Source organism: Cervus elaphus, chromosome 25, assembly GCF_910594005.1.
Source record: "Cervus elaphus chromosome 25, mCerEla1.1, whole genome shotgun sequence".
Taxonomy (NCBI): Eukaryota; Metazoa; Chordata; class Mammalia; order Artiodactyla; family Cervidae; genus Cervus; species Cervus elaphus.
The window spans coordinates 5,345,343-5,365,797 of NC_057839.1; the positions used below are offsets into that span (position 1 = coordinate 5,345,343).

The 20,455-nt window shown below is 45.0% G+C and overlaps 1 protein-coding gene across 2 annotated transcripts in view; it reads left to right on the plus strand.

Annotated features, from left to right (window-relative positions):
* The window catches only part of DOCK2 (dedicator of cytokinesis 2), a 484,628-nt gene that overhangs the window by 144,534 nt on the left and 319,639 nt on the right, over nt 1–20,455 (plus strand). For both annotated transcript variants that reach the window (XM_043887430.1, XM_043887429.1), the window contains exon 25: nt 372–478. In XM_043887430.1, coding sequence (XP_043743365.1) covers nt 372–478 — 107 coding nt within the window. The remainder of the gene's footprint in view (nt 1–371; nt 479–20,455) is intronic.

Here is a 20,455-nt window from a genome sequence, read left to right on the forward strand (position 1 = left end):
TAATCTTTTTAAACCTTACTTTTCCCGCTTGTAAAATTGAGATAAGCATTGGATCTGCCTCATAAAGTTGTGATGTTTCCATGGCACAGTAGATGTCAAGTGCAAAACATGTGCCTGAGGTTGAGGTTCTTGATGTTATTTTCCGATTTTCACACCTTTTTGAGTGCCTGTTGGTATTAGTATTCAACATCAAGACCAACTATGCATGTTTACTGAAGGCATATCACACATGGGGCAGGGGGAGGGGTGGCAAAGGGAGCAAGGTGTGTGCTGTTTCTGCTTCCACAGCCGGCAGACTGGGGAGGACTGGTCAGGAGGTGGCAGGCCTTGGTTTGATGACTTCTCCGTGCTCCTGTTTTTCCTGCCCTTAGCCAACTCCTCTACGAATTCTACACGTGCATCCCCCCCGTGAAGCTCCAGAAGCAGAAAGTCCAGTCCATGAATGAGATAGTCCAGAGCAATCTCTTTAAAAAACAAGGTGAGTGTGAAACATCTTGGCTGGTGGGGGGTGCCTGAAACCCCACGTGCCCATCACATGCTGCCCAGTTACCAAATGTTTCTTCTCTAAGAACTCCCTTAGTCTGAATGAAGGGGGAGAGTAGAAAGCAGCTGACAACTTAAATATCAGAATTGAAACTAATTTAAAGAAAACATAGGCTGTGCTATTTGTTTTTCCTGAGAAGGTTTAATAAGAGGCTAGATCTGGAGTCATTTTCATGTAATTTTTGTTTTCAGTTTGGCTGTGCTGTGTGGCATGTGGGATCTTAGTTTTCCATCCAGGGATTAAACCCCTGGCCCCTACATTGGAAGCACGGAGTCTAAACCTCTGAAACACTAGGAAGTCCAATCTGGAGCTCCTTTGCTGTGAGGTTTTTACTCTACGTGAGAGGAAGTAGGTAAATTTCCAGTCCCTTCATGGAGGCACCAGTGCCTCTGGTCTCCTGTTGGGTTTGCTTCCTGGGCACTCATTGTATAAGCAAGCAAACACATGTATACGGTAGAGTCTCCTGGTCTCGTTTTATTACTTTCACAGGAGCGTGTTACACAGCCACTCTGGACGTTGCCTTTCTCCATGTAATGGTGTTTCCTGGAGAGCAGGGAAAGACAGTGGACTTGGGCAGCGGTCGTAGTCAGAACTCACCCAAACTGATCTCTGGCGACCATCAGTCCCCAGCCAGCACCCCCAGCCTTAGGGCTCCCTGCTTTTGAGGGGATGAACTGGATGGCCCCACATCCTCCAGCTATGAGTACATAGGGCTTATATGTCAATATTCATGATTTCCTGACACCACTCCTTTTTGTGAGATTGAAAAAGATGACTTTTGAGGGTCAGTTCTGTTCTCTGTACCCTCATCTCAAGGCTTTCCAATTTGAAATTCCTTTCTGTTCGTGCTGGTGTCAGTGATACAATGAGAAGCAAACGGTGCAAGGAACAAGGAGTCTTAAAAAGCAGAGGATCAGTCATCACCTATCTGGGATTTATTCAGAGTGAGGCTTGAATATTTATGTAAATTGCTGGGTAGTCACAGAAACATTCAGGAACCACTTCATTGTAAAGACTTCCTCCCCCAGTGCCTGGTTAACATGGTGCATCCAAAATTGCTGCCTGAATCCCATCCCATAAAGAGGAGGAGAAAGGCATGGGAAGAAAGATGTTCTTGTGATGTTTATTCATGCCTAGAGTTTGCTGACCATTTAGATGATGTGTGACATGGTTTGTTTGTGCAAGGTGGTTTGTGTAGGTGATTGGAAACTATTCTTGCTAAGACTAGTTATATGTCTTGTATTACTGTTCTGTTTTGTTTTTTTTCAAGTGAGCCTTTCTCAGGTTTCACCTTCCGATTTCCATGTCAGAATGAATCACCCTCACGCTGAAAGCGTTGAAATATGCCTGCCCCTTCCAGCAGCCCCTTCTTGGCTCTCAGGTGGTGTCACTGCAGAGGTGAATCGAGTCTGAGGGGCGTGACGAGGGCGACTCTCGCTACAGATGGTGCTGCCCAGGCAGCGGGAGCAGAGCTGCTCGGCTCCTGTTCATTGTTCGGAGCTGCTGTCGTCAGCGCCCCGCTCAGCGTCCAGGCCAGATGGAACGGCAGCGCGGTCCTGGTTTGGGCGTGTGGTGTCAGTTCCAGCCTGCTGGAAGTCAGAGTAATTCCTTTACTGGAGTCGCCTCTCCTGGGCTGATGGTGGCCCCTGAGGGTCAGCATAATCACAGGACAGGCTGGACAGCTGCCGCCCACCAGTCCTGCTGTGTCTCTGCGTTTGAGTCAGTAAAAACCCTCTGATTCACACTGAGTGACAGAAGGCCCGCCCCAGGGTTGTACACAGTCACAAAAGCAGCGCACAGTCCTCACCTTTACACACACACAGACTGGAAGTGGGTGAGCACAGCCCCCAGTAGGGGGCCATCTTAAAGAGGCTGCAAGGTATAATCCGTCAGTCCACCCTTAGTGTGGGTGTGGGAGCAGTGTGGTCTTATGCACAGCTTAAGGGCAACTCCTCTCCCACTGTTTGTTTGCTAAGTGAACCCTCTTACAGAGGGATTTCCCTGGTCGTCCAGTGGCTGATACTGCACACTCCCAACGCAGGGGCTGGGTCAGCCTCTGCTCAGGGAACTGGATCCCACATGCCACTGCTAAGAGATTGCACGCCTCAACTAAAGATTCTGCATGCCTCAACTAGGAGCTGGCACAGCCAAACAAATACACACATAAATCAGTCAATAGTTTAAAAATAATCTGAAAAAGAATATATATAGATATATGTACAATATAGAATTGAATCATTTTATGTACACCTGAACTAATACAGGTATAATACAACTAAGTATAGTTGATTGTAAATCAACTGTCCTTCAATTTAAAAAATAAGCATAAATTAAAACAATAACCCCAAGGGAAACCTCAGCTCAGGCTGCTCTTTAAGTCCTCGGGTTCCAAATGAAAACACTCTGATTTCATATGCACACACTCACTGGGTGTCTGTGGCTCTTGGGTGAATGTCTCCTTTATGCCTTGAATAAGGTGAGTATGATTCCTTGGCCAGGTCTGAACTAGGATGAAATCCCTCCTGTTGTTCCTCCTGGAAGGTGTACTTGCCTCAGGGACACAGTTTACCTCAAGCCTGCACTTATTTAACTGCCGGATGTGCAAACTGCCTGGAGTGTTGTCGGTGATGTTAGCTTGTACTCACAGCCTTGAACACTTGTATTGACATCAATACAAGGAGCCAGGAGGCTTTTAAGCACTTTCCAAAATGTTGGCAGACTATCCTATTGGCTTCTCTTCAGGAAGATCCTATGGAAAAGAGGAAGAAGGTTTACTGGTTAAGGGCTCTGGTTCTTGGGTTGGATTCCTGGGTTCAGCCCCTCATCAACTGGGTGACCGTGGGAAATTTACTTAATCTCTCTGCTCCTCAGTAAACTTATCTGCAAAATGGGAAAAATGATAGATCTTAGAAGATTGTTATGTGGACTGACGAGACCAACAGTGCATCTAAAATGCTTACCAAAGCAATGTAATATCTCATATTAGGTGAGCACTGTTATTACGGGTGTTGTGGTTATTATTTCTGCCTCTCCTTTTATTCTTCCAACTTCTAACCGTCAGATTCTTTGCAATAAGGGCATCCCTTCATAGTTGATAGTCACACGAAACCCTAAGCTACGTTTCCTTGTTCCCCTGAAAGCTGTATGTTTTTCTGTAGGGTCTGAGAAACATAGGACTTAATGAATATAAAGGCCTTGGTGTGTATGCACTTGCTATCCTGGCTTTAATGGTTTTTCCAGTTTTTGTCTCATTTCCCTAGAGTGTTTCTGTACAGGGCCTGGGTGATACGAACCTGGAGTCACAGGTCGGCTGAGATGTCTGTGGTCTGTCGTCTCGTTATCCCCCCTGCAGTGGGCCCCAGTGCAGTTAAGTGGTCTGGGACACCGGGCAGTCGTCCTCTGTGACGTTTTGCTCCCTGTGTGCTCAGTCGCTCAGTTGTGTCTGGCTCTTTACGACCCCATGGACTGTAACCTGCCAGGGTCCACTGTCCACGGGATTTCCCAGGCAAGAATACTGGAGTGGGTTGCCATGCCCTTCTCCAGGGGATTTTCCCAACCCAGGGATTAGATCCGAGTCTTCTGCATTGGCAGGCAGATTCTTTTCCACTAGTGCCACCTGAGAAGTTCCTTAGGGCTATTTTAAAGCATGTGCATGTGCAAGTGTATACACGCACACTCTTTAAATCTTCCTTCTTTCATGGAGGCAACTAGCCTCCATTTGCCTCAACATTTATTTGACCTGTGACCCTGAGCAAATTTCAGGCTTTTCCTTTCAAGCCTCAATTTCCTCATCTGTAAAGTGGGAATAACCAAAGTGAGCCTCCCTGGGTTGTTGTGCAGCCTCAGTGGCATAATGTGACCTGTTATCCTGGGGTGTGAGGGCCTTAGGGGTCACCAGCATCCAGGGTCTTTCAGGGAGGGGCTCGCCCTGTGTGAATGACTTCAGGATTCAGTGGGAGGAAAACTGGGAAATTGATGGAGACAAAGTTCCTGTTGCTTCCTGACTAGCCTGGTGGTGATGATGGGAGAAAGGATAAATAGGTATGCCCCAAGAAAACTCTGAGGGGAGTCTGTGAGAAAACCAAACCTTCTGTGCCTTTGGAACAGATTTGTCCCTGTGAGAACCTAATCTCTAAGTAATGTGTCTTTTTAGTCTGATGCTAATCAGATGTGCCATCTGCTTCAGTGTAAACTGCTTTGGGATCCACATTGCTGGCTTTCCTCTATTTCCAAAACAAAGAGGGACAGGGCGGGGGCCAGGAGACAGGGAGTGAGACCAACAGGGAGACACAGATCTGACAGACATTTGGAAACTCTTCCAAGTGTTTGTTTTCAGCGACTGGAATTTTCTTTGAAAACTTTATTGAGAAGTCGTTCTCTGAACTCAAGCATCCTGTTCTTCTTTTATGAAGATGTGGTTTCTTTCTTCCCCCCTCTTTTTATCTGCTGCCCACAGTACCTGGAGCTGCTGGGACCCGCATTCACAGTGGGTCTCTGTGGTGGGAGGGGCAGACACCCCAGTCCAGCGCCCTGAGGGGGCGGCTATCGTTTCTAATTATCACATCGCTGCAACACTGGGCTGGAGTAGAGAAAAGTCCTCACTCTTACAGTTATTACTTTGCTTGGTGAACTTGTGTCACATCTCTGAGCCTCCAGTTTCCGCATCTGAAAAATGTGAGTAGGAATGTGGGCATTAGAATATGAACTTTCGATTTAGGAAATCCTTCTTTGTGATCCTGGCTTGATCACTTACTAGCTGTGTTCCTTGAACAAGTAACTTCTTTGAGCTTTCATTTTCTTTACCTATGAATTAGGATAATGCATGTTAAACAACTACCAGAGGGCCTGACACAGTTGCTGCTTATTTAATAAAGACATCTCTTGCATCCACTGTGTGACAGAAATAACCACAAGAATAGCAATGACATCAACAGCATCCTAAAGGGAGAGACATACGATCATTCTAGAGCCAAACATCCTGGAATGCAAAGTCAAGTGGGCCTTAGGAAGCATCACTACGAACAAAGCTAGTGGACGTGATGGAATTCCAGTTAAGCTATTTCAGATCCTAAAGATGATGCTGTCAAAGTGCTGCACTCAGTATGTCAGGAAATTTGGAAAACTCAGCAGTGGCCACAGGACTGGAAAAGATCAGTTTTCTTTCCAATCCGAAAGAAAGGCAATGCCAAAGAATGTTTAAACTACTGCACATTTGCACTCATCTCACACACTAGCAAAGTAATGCTCAAAATTCTCAAAGCCAGGCTTCAACAGTATGTGAACCATGAACTTTCAGATGTTCAAGCTGGATTTGGAAAAGGCAGAGGTACCAGAGATCAAATTGTCAAAATCTGTTGGATCATAGAAAAAGCAAGAGAGTTCCAGAAAAACATCTACTTCTGTTTTATTGTCTACGCCAAAGCCTTTGCGTGGATCACAGCAAACTGCGGAAAATTCTTCAAGAGATGACCTTCAAGACCACCTGACCTGCCTTCTGAGAAATCTGTATGCAGGTCAAGAAGCAACAGTTTGAATGGGACATGGAACAACAGACAGGTTCTAAATCGGGAAAGGAATATGTCAAGGCTGTATATTGTCACCCTGCTTATTTAACTTATATGCCCAGTACAATATGTGAAATGCCAGTCTGGATCTTCATCAAGCTGGAATCAAGATTGCCAGGAAAAATATCAATAACCTCAGATATGCAGATGATACCACCCTTATGGCAGAAAGCAAAGAAGAACTAAAAAGCCTCTTGATGAAAGTGAAAGAGGAGAGTGAAAAAGTTGGCTTAAAGCTCAACATTCGGAAAACTAAGATCATGGCATCTGGTCCCATTAGTTCAGTTCAGTTCAGTCGCTCAGTCGTGTCCGACTCTTTGCAACCCCATGAATCGTACCACGCCAGGCCTCCCTGTCCATCACCAACTCCCGGTCTTTACTCAAACTCATGTCCATTGAGTCGGTGATGCCATCCAGCCATCTCATCCTCTGTCGTCCCCTTCTTCTCCTGCCCCCAATCCCTCCTAGCATCAGGGTCTTTTCCAACGAGTCAGCTCTTCACATGGGGTAGCCAAAGTATTGGAGTCTCAGCTTCAACATCAGTCCTTCCAATGAACACCCAGGACTGATCTCCTTTAGGATGGACTGGTTGGATCTCCTTGCAGTCCAAGGGACTCTCAAGTGTCTTCTCCAACGCCACAGTTGAAAAGCATCAATTTTTTGGCACTCAGCTTTCTTCACAGTCCAACTCTCACATCCATACATGACCATTGGGAAAACCATAGCCTTGACTAGACGGACCTTTGTTGGCAAAGTAATGTCTCTGCTTTTTAATATGCTGTTTAGGTTGATCATAACTTTCCTTCCAAGGAGTAAGCGTCTTTTGATTTCATGGCTGCAGTCACCGTGGATTTTGGAGCCCCCCAAAATAAAGTCTGACACTGCTTCCACTGTTTCCCCATCTATTTGCCATGAAGTGATGGGACCAGATGCCATGATCTTAGTTTTCCAAATGTTGAGCTTTAAGCCAACTTTTTCACTCTCATCTTTCACTTTCATCAAGAGGCTTTTCAGTTCCTCTTCACTTTCTGCCATAAGGGTGGTGTCATCTGCATATCTGAGGCTATTGATATTTTTCCCGGCAATCTTGATTCCAGCTTGTGCTTCTTCCAGCTCAGCGTTTCTCATGATATACTCTGCATATAAGTTAAATAAGCAGGGTGACAATATACAGCCTTGACGTACTCCTTTTCCTATTTGGAACCAGTGTGTTGTTCTATGTCCAGTTCTAACTGTTGCTTCCTGACCTGCATTACAGGTTTCTCAAGAGGTGGGTCAGGTGGCCTGGTATTCCCATCTCTTTCAGAATTTCCCACAGTTTATTGTGATCCACATAGTCAAAGACTTTGGCATAGTCAATAAAGCAGAAATAGATGTTTTTCTGGAACTCTCTTGTTTTTTTGATGATCCAGCGGATATTGGCCATTTGATCTCTAGTTCCTCTGCCTTTTCTAAAACCAGCTTGAACATCTGGAAGTTCATGGTTCACATATTGCTGAAGCCTGGCTTGGAGAATTTTGAGCATTAACTTTACGTGTGAAGTTAAAGTGAAGTCACTCAGTCGTGTCTGACTCTTTGTGACTCCATGGACTGTAGCCCACCAGGCTTCTCCATCCATGGGGTTTTCCAGGGAAGAATACTGGAGTGGGTTGCCATTTCCTTCTCCAGGGCATCTTCCCCACCCAGGGATCAAACCCAGGTCTCCTGCGTTGAAGGCAAACGCTTGACCCTCTGAGCCACCAGGGAAATCGATGAGTGCAATTGTGCGGTAGTTTGAGCATTCTTTGGGATTGCCTTTCTTTGGGATTGGAAAGAAAACTGACCTTTTCCAGTCCTGTGGCCACTGCTGAGTTTTCCAAATTTGCTGGCATATTGAGTGCAGCAGTTTCACAGCATCGTCTTTCAGGATTTGAAATAGCTCAACTGGAATTCCATCACGTCCACTAGCTTTGTTCATAGTGATGCTTTCTAAGGCCCAACCTGACTTCACATTCCAGGATGTCTGGCTCTAGGTGAGTGATCACACCATTGTGATATTCTGGGTCATGAAGATCTTTTCTGTACAGTTCTTCTGTGTATTCTTGCCACCTCTTCTTAATATCTTCTGCTTCTGTTATGTCCATACCATTTCTGTCCTTTATCGAACCCATCTTTGCATGAAATGTTCCCTTGGTATCTCTAATTTTCTTGAAGAGATCTCTAGTCTTCCCATTCTGTTGTTTTCCTCTATTTCTTTGCATTGATCGCTGAGGAAGGCTTGGTCCCATAACTTCATGGCAAATAGGTGGGGAAACAATGGAAACAATGAGAGACTTTATTTTTGGGGCTCCAAAATCACTGCAGGTGATGACTGGTCAATCCTAAAGGAAATCAGTCCTGAATATTCAATGGAAGGAGTGATGCTGAAGCTAAAGCTCCAATACTTTGACCACCTGATGGAAAGAACTAACTCCTTGGAAAAGACCATGATTCTGGGAAAGATTGAAGGCAGGAGGAGAAGGGGATGACAGAGGATGAGATGGTTGGATGGCATCACTGACTCAATGGACATGAATTTGAGTAAGCTCCTGGAGTTGGTGATGGACAGGGAAGCCTGATGTGCTGCAGTCCATGGGGTCACAAACAGTCGGATACGACTGAGTGACTGAACTGAACTGATATATAATTTGCTATATAAGACATATATTTGTGACCCCATGGACTGTAGCCTCCTAGGCTCCTCTGTTTATGGGATTCTCCAGGCAAGAATACTGGAGTGGGTTGCCATTCCCTTCTCCAGGGGATCTTCCCAACCCAGTGATTGAATCTGCATCTCTTGTGTCTCCTGCACTGGCAGCCAGGTTCTTGACCTCCAGTACCACCTGGGAAGCCCATATAGGAAATAAACATATATTAAATACTTACAACATTTGGGTTACATAGGTATAATTATCCCCATCTTATAGTGGGCAAACCAAGGCCTAGAGAGTCAAATAATTTTATCCCAATGAGACCTAGGGTATGATGTATTAGCATATTAGTATGTGATTAGTATGTGATTCTGGAGTAACAAATCAATCTTCAAATATCAGTGGTTTATTTTTCTCTTGTGCAAAGTCTGATAAAGGTCATGAAGGTCATACCCCTTTTGTCCCTTGTGAAGCTATGCCAGTGGTACCCCTGACCTGTCTGCAACAGGGAGGAGGAGGAGGGAGAAAGCACAGCCACTCTCAAGAACCTCAACCTGAAGATGACATCCCACAATCCCACCCACAGTCCACTGCCCAGAACCCATCCTATGTTCCCAGCCTAGCTGTGAAGGAATCTGGGAAGTGAAGGGAAGCACATAGAGTCTGATTACTGTCTCTCTCTGCTACTCATGGGCAGCAGTGGTAGAGCTGGATTTGGGGCACAAATCATTTGAATATCAAAGCTCATTTTCTTTCCACTATATCATGCTTTGTTCTTATAGTGAATAAACAAGAAGATGTGTTCATTTTCTTGTTGAAAATGCTTCACTTTCCATGTTAGAAATAAGTGCCTCCTTGCTCCTCCTGAGAGACTTTTTTTCTTTCTTCCTCACCCCCTGCCCCTGGTCCAAAGGCTGGGCGCCTCTCTGACGGTGTGCACAGGGACCCTTGCCTGAGCAGGAGATGGGATTCTGATGCCAGTGACTGCTCCGTCACTGCGGGGTCTGAAGCACAGCTTTCCTTCGGTGACATGCGGCATAGGCATGCTGCCTGGGACTTAGCATGCCCATGTCAGGCTGGGCATTAAGGCTGTTGTGAAGGAAAGGGCAGTATGGAATAAGCCCTCTTCCTCAAGGGACATGCGCTCGCCTCCTGATTGACTCCTCATCTTTCCTGGCACCATACATGCCCCCCACGATTCTTTCCTTCGTCAGCACTGCCTGGCATACCTTCTAATACCCATGCCCATTCCCTACTCCCAGCCCTAGATACACTAACTAGTAATTCCATTGATCCCTCTAAGATCTTCAGTTTTAGGCCCCTGGATTGTTTTGAGTTTTTTAAAATTGTAAGCATTTCTACTAAGAACATTTTTGTACATTTTTTTGTAAATGTTCAAGAGTCTCTTTGAGGCACAGAACTACTAGTATATTTGCTTGGTCATGTGTGTTAGTCACTCATTCGTGTCTGACTCTTTGCGACCGCATGGACTGTAGCCCACCAGGCTCCTTTGTCCATGGGATTCTCCAGGTAAGAATACTGGAGTGGGTTGCCATTTCCTTCTCCAGCTTGGTCATAGGAAATCTGAATATTTAACTTCAGGAGATACTGCGAAACTGTTTTCCATTAATTTACTCTCCCGCCAGTAATGCAGGAGAGATTATTATGTGGATCTGAATTCTCTTCAACACTTGATATAGTCCCAATTAAAAAATCTAATAAAATGGGTATAAAATATGTCATCCCTGTTTTGATTTACAGTTTCTTGATCACCAATGATGCTGAAAATCTTTCCTTATGTTTCTTTGCCTTTAGTGTTTCATATCTGTGCTATGTCTGTCATATCTTTTGTCCATTTTGAGGGGGGGGTTGGTTGTATTTCTCTTATTGACTTGCAGGATATCTTATATACTCTTCATACTCATGTTTTACTGATTTTATGTATTATGAGAAAGTTCTCCCTGCTTGCAACTTGTCTTTTCACTTAACATTTTTTCATTTCTTACTCTTAATATCAATTTATCCATCATTTTAATAGTCAAATCTTTTTGTGTCATCTATAAGAAATACTTCTTAATCCCAGTGTGAAAGATTTTCAGTTGTAATTTTTCTAAGAATGTCAGTTTTGTTTTGGATACACAAGTCCTCAGTCAATCTAGAGAGCTTATATTTTATGTATGGTGTGAGGTAGAAGTCTGATTTTGTCTTTTTTGCCATTTGGCCACATAGTGTTCCTAGTTTCATGTGTTGGGCAGTCTTTTCTTTCTCCATGTCAACATGATTTTGCATTTCCAAAACATTGCTCTTCCATGGGGACTTGAGGGCAGGGGTACTGAATTCAGTCCCTGGTCCACAGTGTGCAGATTCTCTGTGCTAGTACTACTTGAGTGTGGAAGCATCAGAAGGGTCAGGAAAAAGGGGTAACCACTCCTTCCTAAAGTGCTGGTCCCTCAGCTGTGTCTGACTCTTTGTGACCCCATGGGCTATAGCCCACCAGGCTCCTCTGTCCATGAAATTCTCCAGGCAAGAATACTAGAGTGGATAGCCATTCCCTTCTACAGGGGGTCTTTCCAAACCAGGGATCGAACCCACATCTCCATCATTGCAGGCAGATTCTTTGCCATCTGAGCCACCAGGGAAGCAGGCCCCAGATTAGGTTCCTTTGTTATGTTAGCATCCTGGGAACTATGTCAGTTCAGTTCAGTCGCTCAGTCATGTCCAACTCTTTGTGACCCCATGGACTGCAGCACACCAGGCTTCCCTGTCCATCACCAGTTCCCAGAGCTTGCTCAAACTCATGTCCATCGCGCTGGTGATGCCATCCAAGCATCTCATCCTCTGTCGTCCCCTTCTCCTCCTGCCTTCAATCTTTTCCAGCATCGGGGTCTTTTCCAAACTAGGTACCCAGACATAATCCAGGTTTGGACCTTGTCAGTTTTGAAAAAAACAAGATGGTTTCTTGAAACCATCCCTTTTCTTTTCATTTGTTTCTTTGGGGCTGTGCTGCATCTTCTTTGCTGCCTTGGCTTTTTCTCTGGCTGTGGCCTGTGGACTGCTCGTTGTGGCGGCGTCTCCTGTTGTGGAGCTCAGACTGGCGAGTGCACGGGCTTCAGCCGGTGCAGCTTCTGTGCTCCAGAGCACAGGTTCAGTACTTGTGGTGCATGGGCTTAGTTATTCCGTGGCATCTGGGATCCTCCTGATCAGGAATCGAACCCATGTCTCCCTCATTGGCAGGTGGTTTCTCTACCACTGAGCCACCAGGGAAGCCTAATCATTTTTCTTATAGTAAAAAATTTCTTGGGCCCATGGGGCAAATTTCTTTTAGTTTCTTTAGGTATCTGATAGAAAGAGCGTGGAACTGAAAGCAAGGAGACCTGAGTAACAGCAGCAACAGCGATGTCAGCAGCAGCGCCCGTAGCCGAGGCTTAGTGAGTGCTTGTATGCAATGGGCACTGCAACAAACACAAATGGACACTGTCTCATTACAGCACAGCTGTGTGATCTTCGGCGGCTCACTGAACTGTAGAACATCTATAAAACCATGAGACTGAGCAAGGTTTTTCAGAGCTCTGCCAACATGAAAATCTGTGATTTAAAAAGTCATTCCCTGAGTGACAGAGACCATACTGCTGAATCTTTCTAATACCATTTAGTGCCTAAAAACACCTTCTCCTATATACTGCTCCTAAAACTTCTAAATGTCCTCCTTGAGCTGAAAGTGAGGGATGAGGATATTTTATAGAAGGTTAAACAGATGTAGGAAAATGGCATGATGCCCTCAAGATCACACAGCAATGCATGGAATCCTGAAAATGCTAAAATAATTTACTTACTGGAGCCAATTTAATTTTTTCAAGAAAGAGCCATTGAGTTCTGAGGATCTAAGATTTTTCTCCTCCGAGCATTTGGAGGCATCAAAGATCTTCAAGTAGGGGCTTGCCCCTCCCACCTACAGTGTTACAAAGCTACCCCCAGTCCCAGAGTGTCTCTTCTGCATTTGGAGATCTGAGAAGGGGCTGCTGCTCACATCTCTTTCCTTTTCAATGTGACTGATAGCAGAATTAAGTCTCAGAAAGAAACCTTCAGATCCAGAATCAGAGAAGACAGTGATCTAATAAGCTGCAGAACAAATCCAAGAGAGATTTATTAAACTGTTCTCTCTCTCTCTTTTTTTTTTTTTTTGCTGAAGTTAAAAAAAAAAAGAGTGTTGGCATACAATCAAAGAAAAGAGTCCCTCTTGAACCTCCCCAAATACTTAGAATAGCAGCTTTTAATGACATTACGGAATACAGTTTAATTGAGGGCGGGGATGTGGGGCCCAGAATCCCAGATCACTTCTTTAATGACAATCCAAATCAACTCTTCTGCAATTAAGAAAAAAATTACCCTCATTAAAACTAGAGAAGAGCAAAATCAGACTGTTCTGATACCTTTCGATTCATGTTCCATGGGATATTTTCCAATTTTGCAATGACTGTATAAGTAGAAACACAGGAAAGGAAGGAGTTTATATAAATCTTTAAAAAATTGTGTTTACTCCAAATGTTTTTATTTGTTTTCATTGTGAAGTTACAGCTGGAGGTGGTTTGAATGATGGTGAGGCAGGTTTCAGAATGTTTGGAGACTTTTATGTTGACCTGTTAAAGTTTGATTTTGCTGGGTTTTTTCTCCATCTCTTCCTAGAATAGGAGAAAGTTTCCTTATGACCATGATACAGTTGAAGACCAGGTGCAGATTTATTTCAGCTCAAGTAATATTTATTGAAAACCTAAAAATGTGGCAAGACGGTGCTATGGGCAATGTGAAAGAAGTACATAATAAATAATGTCATGGTTACCATTTACTTAACCATTATTTTGTTCCAGGTGCTATGCTAAGCTTTTTCACACATTAACTCATCTTATTATCAAGACCTCCCTGTAAACTGTAGGTAACAATATCCCCATTTTACAGGTGAAGAAACTGAAGGCTAGAGAGGTGGAGAAACTTGCCAAGAGTCTTAAACCAAGCAGCATGGCAAAGGCCAGGATTCCAGATGCGGTCTGTTTGATTTCAACATGCACTATCTAAACTTCTGTGCAATGGCATCTGGAAGAAAAACTTTTCTGTCCATAAGCTCCATAAGGGAGCTTATGGAGAAGGCAATGGCCCCCCACTCCAGTACTCTTGCCTGGAAAATCCCATGGATGGAGGAGCCTGGTAGGCTGCAGTCCATGGGGTCGCTAGGAGTCGGACACAACTGAGCGACTTCACTTTCACTTTTCACATTCATGCATTGGAGAAGGAAATGGCAACCCACTCCAGTGTTCTTGCCTGGAGAATCCCAGGGATGGGGGAGCCTGGTGGGCTGCCGTCTATGGGGTCGCACAGAGTCGGACATGACTGAAGCGACTTAGCTGCAGCAGCAGCAGGGAGCTTACAGTTGGGAGAGAAAAGGCTTACCCTAAAGATCTTCAAACTTGAGCCTGCATAGGTCATGAAGGAAACAGAAATGAATGTGCAGAGTGATAGTTATTATGGCATTTTATAGAACCTAAGCAAATGTATTATATTAATATACACATACATATATACATAAAATTAATGTCATCATTAATTATATTTTTATAACAGATTTTCCATTTGCCTAGTAAACTTATGAAACTTTATTTCACAAAGAAATATGATTCCTTCATTTTTTCCCCTGAAACACAGCGCCGTTTGTTCATTCATTCCCCGCCTTTGAGAGACAGAATTTCTTTACTACTAAGGAGATGGGACTTCCCTGGTGACTCGGGCGGTAAAGCGTCTGCCTGCAATGCAGGAGACCCGGGTTCAATCCCTGGGTCTGGAAGATCCCCTGGAGAAGGAAATGGCAACCCACTCCAGTACTCTTGCCTGGGAAATCCCATGGACAGAGGAGCCTGGTAGGCTACAGTCCATGGGGTCACAGAGTCAGACACGACTGAGCCACTTTACTTACTTACTTACTTGCTAAGGAAATGCATGTGGAAATGATCAATCCACGCTCAGCTCAGAGTGGGGAGCAGTAGGGAGTGGTGAGGACTGGAGAAGTGCATGTAGTTGGGCATATGGGACAGCTGGGAATCAACGCCAGGTGACTGTTAGCAGGTCAATATGTGGGCTCAGTGCTACCTAATCTCTTTTTTTTTTTTTTGAGAGAGAGAGAAGTCCCCCAAATAGTTTTTTAATGGAAAACTTGGTGATTTATATTTTAAATGTTGTTTTTCAGGCTGAGTAAAATCTGCCTATGGATCCAGCACAGCAGTGTCTGGTGTAAATTTATGATTTACAGGGTTTTCAATAATTTATAGGGTTTTAATAAACTTTTATAAATTTATAGGGCTATTTACAAATAATCCCATAAGAATGACTACTACTGGAATTCAGTGAGAGTAGTGCTTTTGGAATGTTGGGGACAAGAAGAGGTAGGGTGTCAGCTGAATTGTGAGGGCTAGTGAGAGTGGTACAGGCCGTCTCCAGAGAGCAGTCTTTGGGAAGACCTTGTAGAGTTAGGGCCAGAGCACCGTCTCACTGCAGACCACTGCCTTTCAAGCGTTAAGAGAACCCCAGATTCATCCCTGCCTGACATATTCCCTCACTAATGAGGGCCTCAGATCACACCATGAGCTCCAATTATGTTGTCTCCTGGGAATGCTGGACCAGTGCAGGAAAAATGACATTTATTGTTTATATAAATGAATATCATCAAAATATTGTGTGTTTTTTAAACAACATTTAGAAGTAAATAAAATCCCTATGAACTCATGATTTGGAGGTAATGATTGTTAGTCTTCTCTCTTTTGTATCATATCATATACAACTGGGATAATGTTTTACCAGGTTTTTAACCTGCTTCTTTCATGGAGGATAATTAGGAACCTTTTCCCATGCCATTTTAAGGACTTTGCACTCTGTTGTATAGATGGGCTATAATTGACTTCACTATTTTCCTATTTAGGGACATTTGAATTCATTTAATTTTGTGCTAGACAAAAGTATTGGAATTCATTGTCTTGGTAAACAAATGGATGTCCTTTGTGCTTGTTATGTCTTCACTGTTCATGAACCCAGCTTTCCTAGTGCTTGCCTAAGATTTTGACTCTGCCTTCTTCCTCCTTTTACAGACAGACAGACACACACACATACACACACACACACACAGGAGTTTTCTTCCTCCTTGTGTGGTAGACTCAGGGCAAAGCAGGCCATGTTGTCCCCTCTTAAAAAGCTGCAGTAGCATGTTCCTACTTGGGAATGCCATGTTTTCACAGCCCCACCGTCATCCTGGGTGGTCAGGGGTGTGTCTGTTCCTGGACCTCCTCAATACCGGGCCCTTAAGTGCAGCCATGCTGAGACCCCGCATCAGCCTTGGCAGCCAGAGTGGATTTGCTGAGCGTGGCACCCTGCGGGCTAGAGCGGCTTCCCTAGAGGAGACAGCCACCAGAGTAAAGAGGGAAACCAAACATCCAAAGGCAAACGAGGCTCTAATTATGGCTTTAGCTAAAGAGGATAAAAGTATTCGAGGCGAGAAATCTCATTTCTGAAGTAGATACAGTCCAGGGCAGTTGTTCAAAACAAAAGTCTTGGAGCAAGTCCTCATTTTGCTGCCTTGAGCAAGACACTTCATATCTAGAGCATCCAGTTCCTCATCTGTCAAACGGGAACAATCTAGGACATTTATCTCCTTGGTTTACTGTGAGGATTACGTGCGATAATGCCTGGGAGAGGCTGGGAAGGGTCTGACATTGAGTGAGGACTCGTAAATGGAGTCTCATTGCCACCAGTAACCATTGCTAGTATTGCCAGTGTTCTTAATCATCTAACTGTTAAATGTGGAATACGGAACTGGAGGTCAGGAGACCTGAGTTCTCTGCTCTACAGTTTTCTCTCTACTCTGACTTAGAAGTGAGTGAATCTCTGAGTTTTATTTTCCTTGTCTTTCAAATGAGAAGCTTGGATTAGAGGCTACATTAGGTCCTTTTCACTTGGAGATTTGAGGACCTACATGTGCTGAGAACTATATATTATCCTCTTCATGGAGCCTTCTGTCCCCCCATCTTATAGGCACTATTGTTATCTCCTGTTTTGCAGGTACTGAGGTTGAGACTTAGACAGGAAGCTGGGATTCAACCCCAGGCTCCTGGTTCAGTTCAATTCAGTCACTCAGTCATGTCTGACTCTTTGCAACACATGGATTGTAGCACGCCAGGCTTCCCTGTCCATCATCAACTCCCGGAGCTTGCTCAAACTCATGTCCATGAAGTCGGTGATGCCATCCAACCATCTCATCCTCTGTCATCCCCTTCTCCTCCTGCCTTCAGTCTTTCCCAGTGTTAGGATTTTTTCCAGTGAGTCAGCTCTTCGCATTAGGTGGCCGAAGTATTGGAGTTTCAGCTTCAGCATCAGTGCTTCCAGTGAATATTCAGTACTGATTTCCTTCAGGAAATCACATCCATACATGACTACTGGAAAAACCGTAGCTTTGACTAGATGGACCTTTGTCGGCAAAATAATGTTTCTGCTTTTTAATATGCTGTCTAGGTTGGTCATGGCTTTTCTTCCAAGGAGCAAGCGTCTTTTAATTTCATGGCTGCAGTCACCATCTGCAGTGATTTTGGAGCTCAAGAAAATAAAGTCTGTCATCGTTTCCATTGTTTCCCCATCTATTTGCCTTGAAGTGATGGGACCAGATGCCATGATCTTCGTTTTTTAAATGTTGAGTTTTTAGCGAGCTTTTTCACTTTCCTCTTTCACTTTCATCAAGAGGGTCTTTAGTTCCTGTTCACTTTCTGCCATAAGGGTGGTGTCATCTGCGTATCTGAGGTTATTGAGGTCCATTCTCTACTTAACTGCCTGCGTGTCGCAGCATTCAGGGTAGTGGCTGAGCGGACACTTGCGTCAAACGCATCTGTTGGCTGCCCTCCAGGCCTCTGAGCAGCAGGGACGGTGGTGGGGCGTGGGGCAGTGCTCACACTGCACACTTGTCTCCTTTACTCAGTCCTCCCAGATGTAAGCACTTGGACCTTGGGGGCAGCTCCTGATACCTCAGCTCCATTTAACATAAGTGAGACTGATAGACACTTGCTCTACATGGCAGGTGGGGTTATTTTGTGATTTACCTGAAGGATTACATATGCACATGTACATTAAAGAACTTTGCACCACTGGGTGGATCACATGTCTGAGCTAGAATGGGTCTTAACAACCAGCTGCCCAGAGGTGGTCCAATGCAGCAATTGAGAGAACCTGTGCAGAGGGTTCACACTTGCATGTACAGCAGGCTGGCTGACTCCCTGCTGCATCTACCAGACTAGCTGCTCTCTCCCTGTCCTTCCTAAGAGCAGTAGACGCTCTCATACGCCCAAGCCCTCTTCCACCTGCTGTCCCTCCTTCTTCCCCACCCCCACTCTCTCCCTCTCCCTCTCCTCCCCGCCTCTCTGTCTCTAACCAAGACTATTTGACTTAAATAAAAGATTCTATATCTAAAGAAATCTCTGGAAAATTAATCTGGCCCTGATTAGGGATGCTGATAGTATGTAGAAGGAGGTTGTTGTTTCATGGGTGGGGCAGGGAGTGCACGGAAACTGCTTTCTATTCAGCTTTGCTGTGAACTTAAAACTGCTCTAAAAATAAAGCCTGGCTTTAAAATATTAACAATGCAGTAAACACACAAACACGCACACAAGCACACAAGCAAACTGATCTGCCTCTCATACCATCGACTTTGCAGAGGATGGGGGGAAAGGCCCTGGAAGGTGAAGTGGTTCTTTCAAGGTCAGTTAGTTGCCCACACACCAACCGTATCACTGGAAGTGGGACTCTAGCATGGTTGGGTCCTTTTTCTTTCTGGTTTAAGAACACGTGTTGGTGCCTTATGGAGGCGGCAAGGGAATGAATTCCTTTTCATTGCCTGTACCCATGATTGAGGGACTTTATCTTCGCTGGCTCTGAATATCACTGCCCTGCCACAAAACCCTGTGAGCTGGCCATGGGGATATCTTCCTGAGGCCCCATCGGGAGGAAGCACAGAATGGTGAGGTGGGTTCAGGCCTCCCGGTTCCCACCCCACTGCCCACAAGCTCCCAGCCATGCAGGTCTAACATCTCCCTGTCTGTGTTTCCGTCTCTCTGTCCCTTTCTCCCACCCCACCCCTCCATCTTCCCCAGGCAGCTTCTTCTTTAAATCTACTCTCTTCAGCTCCATAGTGGAGGAAGCCGGCCTTGCCCCTTCTCCTCTTTTTAAGCCTGCTTCAGGCACTCACTGATTTTCAGCCAGGCTCTCCTCGCCGTGCCCCGGGGCTGCAGGGTGTGTGGTAGGGGTGCTGATGGACTAGAGGCCCTGCAGAGAGAGCGTGGGCTGTAGGAGGCCATCACGTGTCATTTTCCCTCCCAGAGAGAGCTACAGCCGATTTTCTTTCTGGGTCATCTAAGATGTAGGCACACTGTGCCAAGGTGAGCACTGTTACCCCTATTTTTCTGGTTCTTTCTCATCCAGCTTGAGCCCCTTTTGTCCTGACAGTTGCCACTCTACTCTGGTTGCAACTGGTTCTGTTACCCACAAGGGACAGGGTCAGCCCTGTTAGGTTTTTAAATTTTAAGCACCACTAACCACTGCCCTACAAATAATAAAAGTGTATTTTTTATTTTACTTTTTGAAAAGATGTATTCATTTATTTGGCTATGCTGGGTCTTCGTTGCTGCACATGGGGCTTTATCCAGTTGCAGCGAGCAGGAGTTACTCTCTAGTTGCAGTGCATGGGCTTCTCATTGCGGGGGCTTCTCTTGTTGCAGAGCATGGGCTCTAGGGCCCTCAGGCTCAGTGGCTGTGGCTGGCAGGCTCTAGGGTAGGGGCTCAGTGGCTGTGGCACGTGGATTTAGTGCTCTGCAGGGTGTAGACTCTTCCCAGATCAGGGATGGAACCAGTGTCTTCTGCATTGCAAGGCAGACTCTTAACCACCAGGCCATGAGGGAAGCTATATATATAAAATATAATATATATTTTAATGTATTAAAATACATTAATTTATTCTAACACATCTAACACATGGGTCATTCTAACACATCTTCCTCTAGTGAATCTTTGCTGGTTCTCCCAAACAGATGGAAAAGTTTGAACTCCTCCTCTCGTGATGATGAGGTAAAAGGATTTGGCACCCAGTATAGTACCTTTACTATAACGGAAGCTGGGCTTCTGTTGTGGCTCAGCTGGTAAAGAATCCACCTGCAATGTGGGAGACCTGGGTTTGATCCCTGGGTTGGGAAGATCCCCTGGAGAAGGGAAAGGCTACCCACTCCAGTATTCTGGCCTGGAGAATCCCATGGACTAGTCCATGGGGTCTCAAAGAGTTGGACACGACTGAGCGACTTTCACTTCACTTCATTTCATAGTACCTTTGGCTTCCTTGATAACTCAGTTGGTAAAGAATCCGCCTGCAATGTGGGAGACCTGGGTTTGATCCCTTGGTTGGGAAGATCCCCTGGAGAAGGTATTCTGGTCTGGAGAATTCCATGGACTGTATAGTCTATGGGGTCACAAAGAGTCAGACACATTCATTCAGTGGTACACTGGCAAGCTTCTGGCCACATAGGAGTTTTCTTCCTAGTTCACATTTAGCTTTATCACAAGTCAAACAAATGCAATGAGAATCCACATATTCTGGATCTGAGAGATTTTCC